General features: G+C 41.5%; 1 protein-coding gene across 1 annotated transcript; it reads right to left on the reverse strand.

Moving 5' to 3' along the window:
• Positions 1–1,500: 1,500 nt before the first annotated feature.
• gcna (germ cell nuclear acidic peptidase) lies at positions 1,501–18,169 on the reverse strand. The gene is made up of 12 exons (XM_084085979.1): positions 18,072–18,169; positions 14,073–14,251; positions 13,491–13,563; positions 11,912–11,961; positions 11,565–11,631; positions 10,518–10,591; positions 8,088–8,543; positions 7,359–7,647; positions 7,007–7,151; positions 5,393–5,531; positions 4,162–4,366; positions 1,501–2,284 (listed from the first exon to the last, which is right to left on the reverse strand). Exons 2-12 carry the CDS (start codon positions 14,227–14,229, stop codon positions 2,056–2,058), a joined length of 1,884 nt encoding a protein of 627 aa, XP_083942105.1. The 5' UTR covers positions 14,230–14,251; positions 18,072–18,169; the 3' UTR covers positions 1,501–2,055.
• Between the last annotated feature and the right edge of the window lie 2,049 nt (positions 18,170–20,218).

Consider the following 20,218-nt stretch of genomic DNA (forward strand, 5'->3'; position numbering starts at 1 on the left):
AGTAGTCAGGTACAAGATGCATTTGTCTCTGGAGAATAGGCTCTATTCACAGCAGCCATATTATGAAGACATTCACAGGCGTTACCAATGATACTAATGAAGGCTCTGTTCCATTCTGGTCAAACAGAGTCAGGGTGCTGATATTGTGCATGTTGGCTCACTGGAAACACTGCTACACCAGTGGGTCTACAGTCGGGGTCCAGGGACCCTCATGGGCTTCCAAATGGCCCCTTACAGGTGTGTAACTCTCTGAGTGTACAAATTACGGGTCCATTTGGTTCCATTTGTACACTCTCAGAGTTATGGGGGTTGTGGAAACCACTGTGCTGGACTAAATGGAATAACACCTCATAACATCATTGGTAACACCTGTGAAGGAAGTGATAATATGGCTGCTGTGCATAGAGCCTATTGTATTGTATTGTGTAGTGTCAATATTTGCCTAATTTTGTTAGGCAAAGGAGCAACGTGGGAAAACCAAATCCATCCTACTAGTCTGTTTGGTTCCCTGTCCTTTTGTTTTTTGTTTCGTTTTATATTGTATTTAGCAAATAACTGTGTAGATTGTTGCTACTAGTACATATATTCCGATAGTACCCATTGCTAGTGTTTGTTCAGTAACAGGAGTCTCCATGTCTCTCCAGCTCTTTATTAAACAAAAAATGCATTTTCAGGTTGATATACAGATTTCATCCAATTAGGAGACTAAGGAGAGGGAACTCACACAGGATACCGATTAAACAAGTTTAATAATGACAAAAGAACTGGAACACTATCAAATTGAAGCTGATAAATGGGTACTCTCTCCTGATTGGCTGAAATTGGCCCTGAAAATGTATTTTCTGTTTATTAAAGAGCTGGAGAGACCACTGTTACTGAACAAACACGCTGTAGCAACGATTACTATCAGAATATAGAGCTTTAACCTTTTAACAAAAAAACGTTTTGTTTTAACCAAAATATATCTTTAATTCAGTATGAAGGGCAGCTATGACTTACCCCTCAAAAGCTCTATCTTCATGAAGGTGTAGGACGGTTCACATGTTTGGATTCCTGTCCCTTGTGGCAGCACCTGTGAGGTGGCAGCAGAGGGGAACGTTTTATGCTCCTGTATTTCCAGGTGATAGTTCATAATGGGTGATTATTACAGGCACTTTTGTGTGCAAAGATTATATGTAACTGGAAAGCACATTTTTCTTTTATTTCCTTATATGAAAAATATCAATCTCACTATTAACACAAACGTTTTCAAATACATATTGTGTTGCAGTGGAATTTTCACGCACCCAAACTTTCAATTTTCATTGGATTTGACAAAAACAAGTATTTGATGTATTCTTCTGCATAAACAGCTAAATATATTCAATATCAAGTTTTGGCCAAGCAGGAATGTGTAATCCTTCCTGGAAAATAAATGAAGAAAATCAATCCCATCTGATATGGAAACTGTAGGAAATTATTGTTTGATAACAAAAGAATATAAATAAATGTAGCCACAGGGACGAAAACAGAGCTTTTATTTAAATGATTCATACAATTCCCTTTAAAAAGCAAATAATTCAAATAATTCATTCATGACAACAAATGCAAGACCACACACACCTCATCTCATAAACCAATATTTAAAAACATCACATATGAAATATCACAGTACCACACAAATACAAATGACAAAATGTATGTCATAGGTTCACCTCGGTTTGGGCTGTTAAACAGATTCACCAGAAGATGGGAGCCACATACAAATTATGTGGAGAGTATTGAGGTATTACAACATGAGTGTAGATTGGTCCAACCGATTCCCTGAAGAGAACAGCCACTAAAGCCCAACGCCGTCATGCGCCATGAACGGATCGGCTATTTTCTCTGCGCAACACCAACTTTCAACATAATCATGAAGTATAAATGAAGTATATAGACCTACGTTATTTTTGAGAATTGCCGGGCCTAAAACGACACCCCCTACACAGAGGACTCCAGGTTTAATGTGGTTAATGACTGAGGTATTGTTACGCGACCTGAGAAGAACATATAAGACACAATATCACAGAGACCTCAGCTTTGACTCAGTTTAGCCTTGGCGGCGAACTCTTCACTGAGTTTGCGCATGACGTCGCCGTGGCTCTGTCCCGTCAGCTCCTGGCGTATGCTCGCAAAGTTCTCTTTGACAAAGACGGCGAACGGCGTGGCAGGCCGCTGACTGGCGTTGAGCAGGACAAACTTTCCCTTACAGTGTGCACACACGAACCGCTCCGTGTCCAGTGACTTGGAGTGACGGCCGATTCTGTGGAGAAGGAAACTGCAGTGTTAATAGACTACACGTATATTATACATAATACACAGTACATATATCATCCATACACAAACTCTGTGAAGGGTGGTCAAACTATACATTTCAGCCTCATATCCTCTGTCAATACTCTCCGATATTCATTCATTGACAAAAGATGTACTGTATGTTCATATTATGGGGGATGTTTGTACATTATACTTACACCTACATTATAGCCTACTTATATTATAGCTTCTAGTTTATTGATTAGTAATTATTACGATAACTCGGTCAGACCTTAGTATTAGATATACCTTATAAAGATAAAGAAAACTTTATATATATTTTTTTTTTATAATTTTTATCCCACGATTTTGTAACCCACATTTTTTCACCCAGTGCCAATTGCCTATGTAATCCTGGGCACTACCTACCCTCTGCCAGCCTAGGGAGAGCCCAAGCTGAAGCTCATGCCTCCTTCAATGCATGAGGAGCAAGCACGCCGCTTCTTATCACCCGACAGGGGGGAGTTTCCCTGGTTGGACGTAGCGCGTGGAAGGAACACGTTATTCCAACCAGTTCCCTTCTCCTCCATCAGGCGCCCCGGCTGACCAGGGGGAGGCAGTATAGTGACCAGGATTACTACATGTTTTTGTGAGGGTATTAACTACCCTAGGAGACACGGGGAGAACATGCAAAGTGCAAACTCCACACAGAGTAGGCCCTTTCGCCAACCCCACCTAGGGTATGGGCGCCGATGACGTGGAGGAGAGAACACGCCCCCAGCGCCCACAGCGTCCCTGGCGGGAATCGAACCCAGGACCTTCTAGCTGTGAGGCGACAGCGCTACCGACTGCGCCACCGTGCCCCTTTTTTGGACAATAAAGTTTTTGAAAACTTTATTGTCCATTAAATTGACATAAAATGGAAATTTGTCTTTGGCACACCAAGTTTTCTAAGTTTTCTTTATATATGTTCTTATGTTACTTAATGCTGTTACTTAACAACACATTGCCTGCCAGAGTTTTTTCAGATTTTTTGCTGTTGTCTGCCAGGGTTTTGCCATGATTTTGGTACCTGTTCGCGTAGCCACAGATTTTTTTCCTCCAGTATGATTGATCCCCAGATGGTTTCTAATCACAGATGAGATTCAGGTGTGGTTTCACAAATGTCAACGAGGTCATTTTGACCTCGTTGACATGTGTTGTTTGATGTTTCAATATAGCTCAAAACCAGTAGTTTTAAACCAAAAAACAAAGTGAATTGTTTGTCCGTTTGAATTTTAACATTGAAGTGAATGGAGCAGCAAATCTTCGAACATTTTTAGCTCCTAATCTGTTCGTAATTCGACAAGGGTTGAAATTATAAAAAAATTCAAAAAAAAATCCATGACGTATATATACGTCTTTGGCGGACAACAGCTGATAATTAAAAGACGTATATATACGTCATTGGCAGCCATTGTGTTAAATTAAACGTATGTACTTTTTCTTTATTAAATCCCTCTACTCTGTACCTGTTCTGTTCTTCTTGTCTCCTGCCCAGGTTTTTCCCTTCCTTTTGTTTCAGTTTGTTTTTAGTTAGTATCGTCAATGTCAGAAGAAGCTGATAACATGCACATTTGTATTCATTCGACAGATAGACCTTTACTTTCCCCCAGGATCAAATGAAGATCTAGTTATAAATCGTCTCTGTCGCGTGGAAACCTCCAAAACTGTTACTTTTCAGGATTCAAATTCAAAAGCAGATAGTAGTATGATCAAGTAGGGCATTGATTTACGAAAAAACACAAAAGGTTAGAATATGAAGATGGGCGGTTTCTGCTCGACACCAACGAAATGTTCATGGACATGACATTGATGCCAGAGACGTCAACAGTTTGCACGTACGTGTTCTTGCAGCGGACACACTGGTACTGGAATTTGTACTTGATGTCGTAAGTGTGGCAGCGAGTGACCATGGGGAGCTCCGGGTGTGCCAGCGTGGCCTTGTTGGCGTATATCTTCCAGATGCTGCCGTGGCCGTCCCGTATGCCATGAATCATCCAGGTGGCAGCGTGGCACATCTCATGAACCAGTGTGTCCCTCAGACGATCTACGAGGAAGTAAGAATTAAATGGGGAAACTCTTGTCAAAATTGTATTTCAAAATAAGGACAACCGACAGCTAATTAATATGAAAAACAGAAACAACACACACTAGATACTAGTTCATAAGCGGGGTTGCATGCACCCCAACTACGTCATGCAGACTTGGTGCTGTGACCGCGACAACCAATCCTCATGGCGAAAATGCTGACAAACAGCTTAAATTTGGGAAAGGTCAGTAGCTATATAATGCCATTGCCAATGGTCAATGCTCATGTGCAGTTTCACATCGACTGGTCAACCCACTAAGGAGAAACGTGTGTGAATGGATGAGGGCAGACAAAGTCTTAACTGAATGAGAAGTGAAAAATCTGCTCCCTAACTCCCTGCACATGCCAATGGTCAATGCACTGTCAGATCGAATGGTCAACTCACTGAGGAGAAAAATGAACTGTCCATTTCATAGTAGGATAGACCATTAGTTCTCAAAGTGGGGTCTGGGACACCCACTGGTTCTTGAGGGCGTTCCACGGGGTCCCCAGCGAAATGAATGATAATAATAATGAAAAAGTGCTCCTCGGAGCACAAGTCTCCGCCAGCAGACTTGTGTTGGGAATGTTGGGAATGTTCTACTTCTTATGTTCTAATTCTTACAAAAAATAGAACATGTTACTGTGTCATAGTAACATGACACAAGTGTCATGTATTTATAGGCCGCTATACGTCACTAGCCAATCAGATCACACTATTTCACCGTATTGTCACGTGAGGCTTGACCAATGTTAGCTTGACATGTGGAAAGTGAAAACAATGTCTCCTGGCGGAGACAATTAGAAACCAAAAGGACCCTTACAGGTCTGTAACTCTTGAGAGTTATGGGGGTCTGTGGCTTAATGCAATAACAAACTGGGGGTCCTTGAAATTAAAACGTTTCAGAACCACTGGGATATGTTTATGTTTATTAAAGGATCCTCATTAGAGACACATGAATGAGCCTCTGGTCTTCCTGGGGTCCTGGGATAGACAGATCTTACCTGCAGAGTCGCACACTTTCTCGGACAGATCAATGCGGGCGTAGCGGCTGCCTCCAGGGCCTCGGTGCTGCCCACTGACACAGTAACCTGCAGTCTTCCTCAGCTTCTTATTCCAAGTGACTGACATATCAGAAGGGAGCTAGAAAAAACATGACATCACATCAGGCAAACAAAAACAATTAATACAATTCATTTATGAACACACAATTAGGCTGTAGCCTACCCTGAAGAATGAAGCCTGTAGATTCAGGAAAGGCTCATTGCCTAGCACGCACTTTCCCGATGCGATGATACAATAGGCTCTATGCACAGCAGCCATATTGGAAAGAAATTGGGCCTCTTCTTACTTACTTACCAATGATACTAATGAAGGCTCTGTTCCATTCTGGTCAGGGTGCTGATATTGTGCATGTTGGCTCACTAGAAACACTCCATTTTGGTTCCCAAATGGACCCTTACGGGTCCATTTGGTTCCATTTGCACACTCTCAGAGTTATGGGGGTCCTTGAAAATAAGACAACCACTATGCCACACTAAATGGAACAGAGCCTTAATTAGTATCATTGGTAACACCTGTGAAGGAAGTAAGGAAGGGGCCCAATTCATTCCCAATATGGCTGCTGTGCATAGAGCCTATTTGGAATGCCAATTAAACTCTCCAAGTGTGTGTGTGTCCCTACTGCCTAACCTGACTCTGCCAGATGGGGGCGGTGGTCTGGTTTTTAATGTGGCTCTGGTAGCCTATAGCAGCAATGCATCAAACTGGGCCAATGAAATAACCATTGAAACAATCAGGATAATCCTGCAGTTCCTTGATCAGCAGGTGAAACTCTCCTCGCTCTTTACGCAAGCTCAGGATGGACTCAATATTTATTTTTGTATTTTTGTGTGAGACGACCGCACAATCGTCCTCACTGCTTGAGGACTGTTTTGTTTCGTTTTTGCAACTGATAGAATACTCGCACTGCTACAACTATTTCAGCCCTATATACAGACGAATAGTGACTATAACCGATCTACTAACAATCTAGCGTTACCGGCCATCTAAAATCAGATTTTTTGTTGTTGTTGAAATGTTCCCAAAATAGGGATGCCAGAGTTAAAGGTAGGGTAAGTGATTTGCTTTGGTTAAAATAAGTGTTAAATAGCTCTATATTCTGATAGTACTCATTGCTATAGAGTGTTTGTTCAGTAAAAGGAGTCTCCTTGTCTCTCCAGCTCTTTATAAAACAGAAAATGCATTTTCGTTTCAGTTTCAGTTTCATTTCCAATTTTATCCAACCAGTACAGAGAACTCAATCAGGATATAGATTAAACAAGTGAAATTGGAAGTGATGACACTAAGAAATGAGCAGGCAAAATTGGAACTGGAACACTATACAAATTAAGCTTAAAAATGGGTACTTTCTCCTGATTGGCTGAGATTTTGACACCTACCGAAAAATGTATTTTCTGTTTATTAAAGAGCTGGAGACGGGGAAACTCCTGTTACTGAAAAAACACTCTATAGCAATGATTACTATCAGAATATAGTATTTTAACCTTTTAACAAAATACTTTTTGTTTTAACCAAAAAATATCACTTACCCTACCTTTAATGTAGTTAATGTTCACCTTATTGTCGAACACACTGGTGTTGTACAGCCTGTAGAGTCTGCTGGTCAGTTCTTCCTTGTTGTGTTTGAAGTTGCGTCCGTAGTTGGAACCCGGCTCCGACAGGGACTGCAGGAAGCAGCCTGGAGTTCTACAGACTGGCACTCTGTCAACGACAAATTTAACGCAAGAAACACTTTAGTGCGAGAGAGACATTTACTGGGCATCCAAGTACCATCAAGGAGAAGAATGACCTTTTAAATGCAAACACAATTATAAAATCACCAATGCAGATAGTAGAAGGGCAGTCTTTAGAACACCTTGACAGACGACGTGCTGATTTCTCTGCATAAAAGTAGCTCAAACCACACACCTGCTCACTGGGCCACCTCTGGGCTCCGTCTGGCTGACTGTGGGTTTGTAGACGGCCGGCGGGCCTGGGGTCTTCACATTCAGCGGCGTTTCCCCCAGCGACCGACACCCCGGATCTCTCTGTCCCTTTACGGTAGGGACTGGGGTCTTCTTCACATTCAGGGGTGTTTGACCCAGTGTCAGAGAAACCGGAGCTTTCTGTCCCTTTACAGGCGGGCCTGGGGTCTTCACATTTAGGGGTCTTTGTCCCTTTCCAGGTGGAATGGATGATGGAGGCTTCATGATCGATCCTGGATTCAAGTCAGAAGATATTGGCCACTTGTATGATGGAGGGACTAGGGCTGCAACTTTCATAATCGATTAAATAATGCGATTATTCAATCAATATTTGTGTGTGCGCACACACACACACACACACGTGTAAAGTAGTAAAAAATAATGCTTATAGTCATTTGAACCAAAACAAAGCAAAACAAAACAAAAATACTACATGCTTGCTTACATCAAACCATTTTTTACACTAAATAACGGCATAACATAGCCTTCTCCACTCAGTGCAATGGTTTGGCTTCAGACGATTTTGACTATGCTGCACGGAACAAAACGTTTTGTGTTCGCCATTGTAAAAGCTGCAAAACGTTTTCGGTAGGAACCTACCAAAATGTGAGTGTTGCTAGCAGAAAAAAAAAGAAAAGAGGACAACTTGAGGGCTGTAGGACTTTTGTGTTACCTGTGTGATGATGCGTAGGTGAGGCTGTGCTCTGCTTTACATTCTTCCTCTTCAGTCGTTCCAGTAAGGACAGGAACTCCTCATCAGAGCTGCTGGCCTCATCCAGCTTGGATGGAGCTGAGTGGGTGCTCTTGGGAGGGTGAGATGAAGGACTGGTGGGTGTATGCGTTGAGTGGGTGCTCTTAGGAGGGTGAGATGAAGGATGTGTTGGGAAGGTAAAGCAGAGGGAGGGAGATGACGGTAGTGAGGGTTGGCTGTCATCTTCGTCATAGTCTGGACTGCTGACCGCGGTGGATAGTTTTTGGGGCTTGGTGTGACGAGTACGCCAGGTGCTTTTCATGACGATACCACATTCGTCGTCGTCGTCGTCATCACTGAGAAAGACAGGGGAATCCCACTGAGAAAACGGCCGTCTCACTGGAGGCAGGGGTGCAGCAGGAGTGGTCTTCTTAGACACTATAAAACAGCAGAATATAAACTAAATGGGCCTCAATCACAAAATAAATCTTACATTTTTAGCCTACAATAGCCTATTAAAGGGTCTACACCATGAATTTTAACTTTTTCTTCATTTGTGTGTGTTTTTGGTCTCCCCCACCCCTCTTCTGTTCCAACAAATACCCGACTTCGAGCATGCAGGCTTTCATAGGCTATCTGTGGTTTTTATGTAAATTGGTCTGAAAACAGTCCGTCAGATTTGTTCCCCCTGCCTACGTCAGGGAACAATTCCTCCCGTTTTTCAGTTCCAACCAAAAAAACCTTAAAAAAAAACATTTATATTTTTTTAACTTTTTCCACACAAAACCAGGAGATAACATGCATACAAACTGGCTCAATAGCGCCCCGTGCCAAACAGGACAATGTGGTATTGCAGGTGAAAGTGCTTTATAAGCCAGAGAGAAGTTAGTTGGAATGAGTATATCTGAGGCTTGATTTAGGCTCAAACCTTTTGAAAAACGTTTGAGGGACATAAACAATATGATATTAAATATTATTATTATTTTTTAAATTCATGGTGTAGACCCTTTAACCCATTTAGACCGCAGAGGCCGATTAAAAAAATGCCCTTTCAGAAAATCATCTATTTTGTATTCAAAACATGTAAAACAATTCCTGTTGCATCTAAAATGACACAAGTGCTTTCCCGGTTTTAAAAGGTATAAACAACGTATAGGCTTTTCCGGTCTTGATGGGTTAAAAAACAAGGATATGACGCTGGGCCTGCAGGGTGAATTTTCTGCCCATGGAAACTAGGGATTAGAATCCTCTGTGGTGCCTCTGGTTTGGCCGGGCAGCGGGCGCTCCAACAAACACAATAGGCTCTATGCACAGCAGCCCTATTGGAAAGAAATTGGGCTTCTTCTTACTTCCTTCACAGGTGTTACCAATGATACTAATGAAGGCTCTGTTCCATTCTGGTCAGGGTGCTGATATCGTGCATGTTGGCTCACTAGAAACACTCCATTTTGGTTCCCAAATGGCCCCTTATGGTGGGTGTGTAACTCTGAGAGTGTACAAATGGAACCAAATGGACCCTACGGGTCCTTGAAAACAAGACCAGGAGACCTGGTTATGCCAGACACCCAGACTTCACATGACGTGTCAGCCTGTGTCTATGCCCATGTATGGACGAAAGGGGGATAGACTTTTATGGCTGGGGCCTAAGGACAAAGGGGGCATGCCCATGTATGGAGAAAACAGGTACAAAGCCTCATGTAAGCCAGACCCCCTGGGTCTGGCAACAATAAGACAACCACTATGCCACACTAAATGGAACAGAGCCTTAATTAGTATCATTGGTAACACCTGTGAAGGAAGTAAGGAAGGGGACCAATTCATTCCCAATATGGCTGCTGTGCATAGAGCCTATTAGCCGTGTAAGCCGGCCAGGGAGGGTGATTTATGTCACCGCAGTGACCGCACTAGCGATTTCTATTGGAGGCTGTTCACTGTGGGTTGAGGAACTAGGTCAGTTAGCATGTTCCTCTGCATGCGTTACATCCTCCCGGTGAAACTACTCCTCACTGTCAGGTGAAAAGAAGCTCGCTTGGGACTTGACGTGTACCAGACGAGTCACAAAGTCATCAACAACCTCTCACATATTAACAAACAATTCTAGGGGTTGTCAGTGCCACACGTGTGTGTGAAACATTAGGAATTGGCAATACTAAATTGGAAGGGGGATAAAAAACAGGGAGGGCGGGGGAGGACAAAGGGGATACAAAGTGATCGTAAGGAGAATAGAAGCGGATAAGCCAAAACATTATGAATGCCACAATGTCCATGGAAATGTGCACAAGTACACTGTAAGATCTATAGCAAGTCTATAACAGGACTTTTAGTGTGAATAGTACTGTGTGACGTTTCAATGGAATAATACGGCAAAGCACTGTTTAGGCTTGCAGGTCATATACAGTCATGCAGGGTTACCTCTCGGAGCAGACGGCTTCTTCTGAACAAAGTCATCATCAGATGATACGTCGTCCACTATGAAGTGTTTTAGGCTGTGGGGAAACCAAGTATTTCTCAGTATTTCACAAAACATGTTAATGTCAGACAGTGTCAGATGAGCAGTTATGGAAGACTCCGCTGTTTTACAAGCTTATCTCCGTAGCTTCATCTGTAGGACTAATGATCAATACACAATCAGGGTTGCCAGATCTGCTTATTATAATTTCCCCGCAAGATTTTATTTGAAAATAGCCGATCTACAAGTAGATTGTAGATCTGCTATTTTCAAATAGCTGATGTATATGTTAAAGTGCTCATGTGACCCATTGTCGCTTCTTTTGGGCTGGTTTTCCTAGACCTGGTTGCTTGTTTCTCTCACAGAATCTGGCAACACTGTACACAATGCCAAGAAGTCAGTCGACGTTCTGTATCGCTGAGGGACCCAATCAAAAGCAACACAGATTGTCCATGTTTTTATTTCATTGGCACTGAGAGAGTTAAGATAGACCACTGGAATGTGACGGTGAAATCGCTGTCTCACCCGACATCTAATCTGATCACTTTGGAGAATGAAGTCTGGTCAATCTTTTTGCTACAGTTATTATTCTCACTAGACCATACCCGGTCGACACATCCGTGGGGGGATATGCGCACATGATCTGGCAACCCGGGAGGAAGCTCGTCCCATAGCTGGGCAGCCCGTAACCATGGCGACATTCGTAATGGTCAATGGCTGTGTGCAAAATCAGAGCAATTGGTCCAGCCACTGAGGAGAACCGGCTAGCTTCACCTACGCTTCACCTACGCCCCTACTCAAGACGGTTACTAGAATTATAGTATGATGATGACACATTGTGCAAAGTTCAGTTTCAAGCACATACTGGCAACATGGCTGGAAAACCTAGTTCAAAGGATATTTTAAAAATAGCTGATCGGCAAGCTCACAAACATTTAATATTCTTTTTTTCAAAAATCAAAAATAAATGATAAAAAAAATCATACAATCACCAAAACTTCAAACCCCACCTGTCTTCACTGGTGCTCTCAGGTGTTCTCCTTGGCTTGGATTTAGGCGTTTTCATTCGGTTCACAACTTCAACATGCAAGGACAGACAATAACAGAAAAAAAACACATTTCATTTTCACCCATTGATGAGAACTTCCATCCGTGTTTTCCAATGAAGTGCACACGCAAGATACAAACTCTGAAGGCCGATTTATACTACTGTCACGCTACCTCTTTCCCCTGACAAAATGACACATTTTCAACTGAAGAATGTTCGCGCTAGAAAATACATTATTTCTGTCAAGTGACACTCGAAAGGGGTCACAAGACGAAGTATAAATTAAGCTTCAAAATCTGGGGTACTCACATGCCTCAAAGCCGCCATCACTGTCTGAGCTCAGGAACACTGCATGGGAACTGCAGAGAGAACAGAGCAGGTTAGCAGTTAGACCACATTGAAAGATCGACTGCAGTGACAAATCTGAAACTAAATGGACAGCAACCTTTTCATTTCACTCTGTAAGATCCTCATGTAACCAAATGGACCGATGTGGGTTCATTTGGTAACATTTGTACACTATACATGGACCTGGAACGCATCTGTGTCACTTTTTCATTTGAGCTAAAAAAGCATTATTTTACACTTTAGCTATTCAAAAATAGCAGATATACAAGCTCACAGCTACGAGCTTGTAGATCAGCTATTTTTGAGAAATCGTGAAAATGTGGGCAAATCTTGGAATATATATTGTATATTCCCTGGAACAAAATATTTTGAGATAGGGGGCCGGCGGCCAAATAAATATCATTTTGGGGGTGCTTGACATGAAAAGGTTTGAGCACCACTGATATAGAAACATACGCTTTTTCAGAATACTGTTGGGATTTAGAAAACATTTGTAGAATCGACTTCAGGTCTTAACCCTTGAAGACCTGAAGCCGATTGTACATGTCTCCTAAATCTCAACGGTATTCTGAAAAACGTATGTTTCTATATCAGTGGTTCTCAAACTTTTTCATGTCAAGGACCCCCAAAATTATATGTATCTGGCCGCGGACCACCATCAAAATATTCAGTTCCAGGGACCCCCCAGAAGCAAAGATTTGAGTTAAAAATGTTCGCTTAAAAAATATACATATTCAAAGATGTGCACACCTTTTCACGTTTTTTCTAGGGATGTCCGATATTATCGGCCTCCCGATATTATCGGCCGATATTAGCATAAAAATTGATATCGGGAAAATATCGGTATCGGTTTTTGAAAAAAAAAAATGTTTTTCTTTTTTTTTTGCTTTATAAATAAGTTACAGGAGTTCTTACTGTATATGGTGTGTGTGATATGAAATTTGAGCTTACCCTAATCACAATCATCCCCGCATATATCGGTATCGGTTGATATCGGTATCGGTAATTAAGAGTTGGACAATATCGGTATATCGGTTATCGGTAAAAAAGCCAATATCGGACAACCCTAGTTTTTTCCAAAAAATAGGGCTATTTTTGAATAGCCCAAAGTGTAAAATAATGCTTTTTTAGCTCAAATCTAAAAATGACACAGTTCCAGGTCTTAATGGGTTAAATGCTGCACAATCTATGCTATTTTCAAAGGCGTATAACAAGCGAACGGGAGGTCGCCATGACATTTTTTTCTTTTTTTGCGGAAGCACAGTGAAACCCTCCGTGATTAGCAGCAACCATCAGGGGATCGATCATACTGGAGATACATACTGTGAAAAGGTAAAGAAATCGCTGGCAGTGGATGCACGCAGCCATAAATAAGTCTGGCAGTGAAAGAGTTAAGGGTGCAACAATTACTCGGTTACAAATCGACTATTAATAGTAATCTACAAGCTCACGACGCCTCGCATTGTGACGCGTTGCGAGCATGTAGATCTGCTACACGTTGACACTGGGGATTTGTTTTACCGTGTAACCTTTTTCTTACCGGTCTTTCTTCACAGCACTGCAGGGTTTCTGTGAGCTGGCTTTGACTTTGGGTGTAGCCTTCTCCTTCAGATCTGAGGACCGATCAATCAAACTTCATTCACATTTTGTCCATTAAAATATAATAATAATACTGTGTAGGCCTGGGCAATACATTAATGTAACATTGATATTGTGATATGAGACTAGATATCGTCTGGGATTTTGGATATTGTAATATCATGAATCATGATATGGCGGCACGTATTGTGAGCTTGTAGATATAATATTTTAGGTTATCATCACATGATATTCATTGATTTCACCCAGCCCTGAACACTCACAGAAAGGGATAAAAAGAATAGGCATTTTAAGGATGTTATTTATGTGTGAGTGTATACGGTATATATATATATATATATACTGTATATAAACCGGTATATATGCGTGTGTGTGTGTATTTTTAAGGTTTCCTTCTCCTACACGGCCTACAGGCCACTACTACGTGACACATTCAGTTCGCATATTAATCATAATGACGGGGCGACAGGAATAGCGGGACTTTCGACCTCGACCAAAGGCCGTCCACACACTTAATACTTACACAGGTCAAAGTCCTCATCGCTGGACTCGATCAGGACATGACTTCTGTATGGAGTCTCTCTGGAGGGTTGGTTCTCCTTATCATCTTCACTGTCAGACAGCTGACGTTCAACAGGAGACACTGCATCCACTGTCCCCATGACGCGTTGCTTCCACATTTGTCCCTTTGCTTTCCTACAACTTTAAAGGGTTGATATATGATATTAAATTATATGTATTTGCTAAAGTGTTAAAGGACGACTTCACCACTTTTCAACATATCTTCATATAATAGGTCCTCACTAATGCTCATGATGAAATGATACCATTTTTTTCTACTTGGTCTGTGTCTCATAGGAGGGCTGTGGACAGTCCAGAAACTCGTCTACCAGTGACATCATCGTTAGGCAGGATTTTTTTCCCCAAAAAGATTACAAATTTTTTATTCAGATTTTTATTAAGGCGAGAACAATGGGATCTATTATTGCATTGCAACTTTCCAGGAATACAAAGCCTGCAGTTTCTATTAGCTTGGATTCCCCATCGATGATGTCACTGGTAGACGGGTTTCTGAACTGTCTACAGCCCTCCTCTGAGACACAGACTGATTAGAAAAAAATTGTACCATTTTATCATGAGCATTAGTGAGGACCTATTATATGAAGATAGGTTGAAAAGTGGTGAAGTCGTCCTTTAAATAGCTCTATATTCCCCACAGTAATCATCGCTGTATCGCGTGTTTGTTTAGTAACAGGGGTCTCCCCAGCTCTTTAGAAAACACAAAACACATGTTCAGGCCTGTATGTATGGGATACCAATTTCATCCAATCAGGAGAATGAACTCTGGATAGGATGAGTTACATCCTGAGTTCCTGTATAGTATCACTATGCGGCAGGGGTCTTCAACAGGGGGTCCGGGACCCCTAGGGGGTCCTCAGGGTTACTTCAGGGGGGCCGCCAAATCTTTGTGTGATAGGATTTTTCTTTTTTTACCTTAACCACTTTGAACCCTAGCATCCCTTTTCTGAGGAGAACTTTAGACAAAAATAGCAGATCTACAAGCTCACAAGGCGTTGTGGGCTTGTAGATCGGCTATTTTTGGCAAAGAGGTATAGGTGTAGAGGGAAAAAAAGAGCAGACCAAGAAAACGAAAAAGGTATAATCTGAAACACAATTCTATACAATATTGAGGGGGTCCCTGCTTCATCTCTCTTTCGACTAGGGGGTCCTTGGCCTGAAAACGTTGAAGACCCCTGCTATACATCATAGTGACACAGGATAAACATGTGAAATTGCAAGTGATGATGATGATGACGATGAAACAAACAAAAAATGAGCAGATACAATTGGAACGGGGAAAATATACAATTGAAGCAGATAAATGGCTTCTCGGTTAAATTGGCAAGTTTGGCAACCCACCTGAAAATGTATTTTCTGTTTATTAACCACTTAAATCCTCTAGACTTAGTAAGCTGGACTTGAGTTGGCTCTGTAGTAGCCTGACACTCAGCCTGAATTTTGCTTCCAGGGGCTGGAGCCAGGCTAGCTCTGTAGTGTACTTGGAAAGCTTTTTTTTTTGTCTACACAAAACAAACAGCTAATATGTTGGCTTGTAGATCTGCGTTTTTTTTTGGCTACTGTTCCTCCCAGAATATGCATGCTGGGTAGGGATGTCACGATTATGACTTTTTTGTGTGGCTTTTAGGCCAGATATGACCAAAAAAATAAATAAATACACAAAGAAATGACTGACAATGACCAATAGTACCAATAATCAATGTATGAAAAATAAATAATGCCTCGTATTATGGCCAATTATATTATATTGGCTGGCTATAATATTATAGCCAATCTACCAGCTCTGCAACACAGTGTGAGCTTGTAGATCTGTTATTTCCACCATTTTTCAACATGGAAACGATTATGCAAAATGAATTATGCAAAATAATATAATTATAATATATAATAATTAGGCGATTATGGAATAATGGTGACTGGCCTAATGCTGGGTTTAAAGTGCTGGAGACGTCCCCTGTTACTGAACAAACTCTGTCTACAGCAATGATCAAACATCTGAGAGAATGGCGGAAATGCTTTACTTTTTGGATACGATGTGCAGAAAGGGGTAAGAAACATGTAAAGTGGAAAATGTGCGACAATGTCTACCGCAAACGGCAGAAACAAACGAGGAACCTCATCGTTTACTAACATTGGGCCTCATTCAGCAACGGTACTTAAGAGGAAATTTCTTCTTAAACTCACTTAAGAAGTTTTGAAGAAGATTTTGGTATTCTCCAATGTTTTCTTAGCTGTGATCTGTTCTTAGGTAAGAACAGAATCTACGCACACTTTCTTAAGAGGATTTTTTTTCTTAGACCCATTTAAGAGGTTTTTAAGAAGATTTTGGTATACTCCAATGTTTTCTTAGCTGTGATCTGTTCTCAGGTAAGAACAGAATCTACACACACTGATGAGCACTCTTAGGCTGGCCTTTGAGTTCTTAAGTGTGACATATTTGTGCAAAAATAATGAATTCTTGAAGTTTCTTCAATTCTACAGTTGTATAATATAGGATTTAAATTACAATAATATTTGTATCATATCTTTAGAGCAGTGGTTCTCAAAGTGTGGTCTGGGGACCCCCAGGGGTCCTTCAAGGAGTTTCAGGGGGTCCACAGCAAACAAAGAACAGTTTAATCACTTTAACCCTATTTTATACTTTGTTTGAAAATAGCCGATCTACAAGCTCACAACACGTCCCATTACCGGCCATTTTGAGCTTGTAGATCGGCTATTTTCGAGACATTTTGATAAATCTTGAAACATTTTCCCTGGCAGAAAATATTTTCAGGTGGGGGTCTGCAGCCAAATGCATCCCAATATCCCCGACATTCGCCACACCCCCATTTTCCAGTCCCCTTCCTACCTGAAAGCCCCCTTATACCCACCCGTCATACCCATCCCCATACCCCCCACATAGCCCCCTACACCCCTCCATGCACCACCATATCACCCACCACAGCCCTATTTCCACCCCATTACATACCAAGCAGCTGCTACCTTAAAGACCCTCCATATCCACCCACCAGCTTTCAGTAATAAAATGTTTTATATCCACTACTAACGCTACTCCTGAACATGAAATATGGATAACATTTTTAACAGCTAATTTCAGCAAATGTACATTGTCTAGTGGTGATATGTTGATTAATGTGAGAGAAATAATAAAATACATTAATTAATTAAATAAAATAATTTGCTGTTCACTTCAGAAATACCTCCACAGAACTATTAATTCATTTATTTTTATGTTTGGAGTCTGGTGTTCCACCATCTGTAGACTTATAGTTTAGGTATTCTTTACTTCATTCTCTCAATTTTATTTCTGTGTGTGATTTCCTGTGATTTCTGTGTGCAGCAATCACACACAGGTGTGACTGCAGGCAGAGCCATGCAGACAGTCATGCCTTATATGGGGGTCGGTGGGGCGGCTCCCTATGGTAATTAGGATGAACTGGCACACCCCTTCAAGTTACGAGGATAGGGATTCATCATCATCAAGAACATAGTTACGAACAATTCTACCTTTTAAGAACGTTTCATGAATCTGACTCAACTTCTCTTAGGAATTCACGTAGGAAGAAATGTAAGAGGAAACATTAGGAACTTATTGCTGCATGAGGCCCATTGAGACTGGATGCACAGGTGATTGTTTCACGCAATCAATTCTCAACCTGTTGTTTCGGGGTGCGCTGGTTTCAGCACACCCCAACCCCCTCTTGTGTGTTGGCTAGTGAGACGCGTCCTAGCGAGACCTGACAGAATGGGTTTCATTGCGCGCATACTGGTTGCACGCATACTGGTTCTTATCAGTGTGACGTCGTCTGTTACGGGGTTCCGTCGGAGCTACCGCAGAGGCTACCATACATAAAGTGTTATTAACGTATATTCAGTGCCAGTCATCGTGTCTTTGTATAATCTTTCATATCTTTCACATGGAAAAAACAATCAATACATTTACCTCACAGGCAGAGTAGTGTGATCCAGATGAATGAATTAGTAGTAGTAGTATTAATAAAAAGTGTCTGACTGAGCTGCAGACCGCTGCTGTCTTTTGTTAAGGACTTTCAAATACTTTAAACCGGATGTTGAGGAGTGCATCGCTTCTTCTTCTTCTTTTAGCGTTCCGGCAGTCTGGACGCCCGTCGGCGTATTGCTGCCTCCCACTGTTTAAAGTTAGGTACTGCACCCAAAAAAAAGTTCAAGATTTTTTCAAAAATAGCAGATCTACAAGCTCATAGCGCGGCACTCGGTGCCGCGCTATGAGCTTGTATATCTGCTATTATTGAATAGCCTAAGAAATCTAAAGTGACACAGATGCGTTCGAGGTCTTTGGCAGGGTGTAATAGTAGCAGATCTACAAGCTCATAGCGCGGCACCGGGTGCCGCGCTATGAGCTTGTAGATCTGCTATTTTTGAATAGCCAAAGAAATCTAAAGTGACACAGATGCGTTCCAGGTCTTAAAGGGTTAATACACCTTGTTATGGTGCAGGTCTGCTCTCTGTGTCCAAAAGAAAATCCTCAACAGCTCTCACCACTGCATTTTGCTGTGCCTCAGGTTTAAGCAAATTCCTCAATCCTCAATGAGATGCAAGACAGGCCAGCATCAAGCCAAATACTGCAGAGAACCAATGTATTATCCAGTGGTGGAAAAAGTACTCAAATTCTTTACCTAAGTAAAAGTACCAATACTGCAATATAAAAATACTCTGTTACAAGTAAAAGTCAAAATGTACTTGAGTAAAAGTACAGAAGTATTGGCATCAAAATGTACTCAAAGTACCAAAAGTAAAAGTACTAAAATATTTGAAAAATAGCAGATCTACAAGCTCACAACGCGTCGCGATGCGACGCGTTGTGAGCTTGTAGATCGGGTATTTTCAAATAGCCTAGGTATAAGATAAGGCTAAAGTGGTTAATGTATGTTTCATAATGTAATAATCTCTGAAAAGTAACTAGTAACTAAAGTTTTCAAATAATTGTAGTGGAGTAAAAGTACAATATTTGCCTCTGAGATGTTGATGCTGTTGTGTATTTGGAACACTTCATGATCACATGCAGTACTGTTTCTTCTGTCCCACATTCACACAGTCCATTGTCAGTGAGTGGCGTTCCCTCCCCTAACACTATTTTGTATGTTATATAATAAAACCGTCCCCTCTTTTTCCCTCTCCCATTCACTGTGCCACCTCCTGGCTATCTCCTCCTGTTGCCCTCCACCCCGGCCGACATGGGCTGGAACCCATAAGAAACCCACTCCGTATTTGTACTTTACTGGAGTATTTCCAATTTCCAATACTTTTACTTCTACTCCATTACATCTCAGAGGCAAATATTATACTTTTACGCCACTACAATTATTTGAAAACTTTACTTACTAGTTACTTTGCAGATATAAATTATTACATCATAAAACACACATTAACCACTTTAGCCCTATTTCATACCTAGGCTATTTGAAAATAGCCGATCTACAAGCTCACAACGCGTCGCGATGCGACGCGTTGTGAGCTTGTAGATCTGCTATTTTCAAACATTTTAGTACTTTTACTTTTGGTACTTTAAGTACATTTTGATGCCAAAACTTTTGTACTTTTACTCAAGTACATTTTTAACGCAGTACTTCTACATTGCAGTATTGATACTTGTTACTTAAGTACAAAATGTGAGTACTTTTTCCACCACTGCCTGTAAGTGGTCTGCCCAGTTCTCCTGCATCCTCTCCCACACCAAATCCTCCGGGTGGGTCTCCCCCCTACCCTCCTCCTCTCAGCTTATTTCAAAGTCCACCCCCACTTGTGGTAGCAGCCATGGGGGACCAGAAGGCCAGACCACCGCAGTGACTGTACCATGTGCTGTTTACATTTAGGACTAATAAACTATTCAATCAATCAATTGGCTCTATGCACAGCAGCCATATTGGAAAGAAATTGGGCCTCTACTTACTTCCTTCACAGGTGTTACCAATGATACTAATGAAGGCTCTGTTCCATTCTGGTCAGGGTGCTGATATCGTGCATGTTGGCTCACTAGACTAGAAACACTCCATTTTGGTTCCCAAATGGCCCCTTATGGTGGGTGTGTAACTCTGAGAGTGTACAATTGTA

The sequence above is a fragment of the Gymnoscopelus microlampas genome (assembly GCF_963454915.1).
Source record: "Gymnoscopelus microlampas genome assembly, chromosome: 18".
Taxonomy (NCBI): domain Eukaryota; kingdom Metazoa; phylum Chordata; class Actinopteri; order Myctophiformes; family Myctophidae; genus Gymnoscopelus; species Gymnoscopelus microlampas.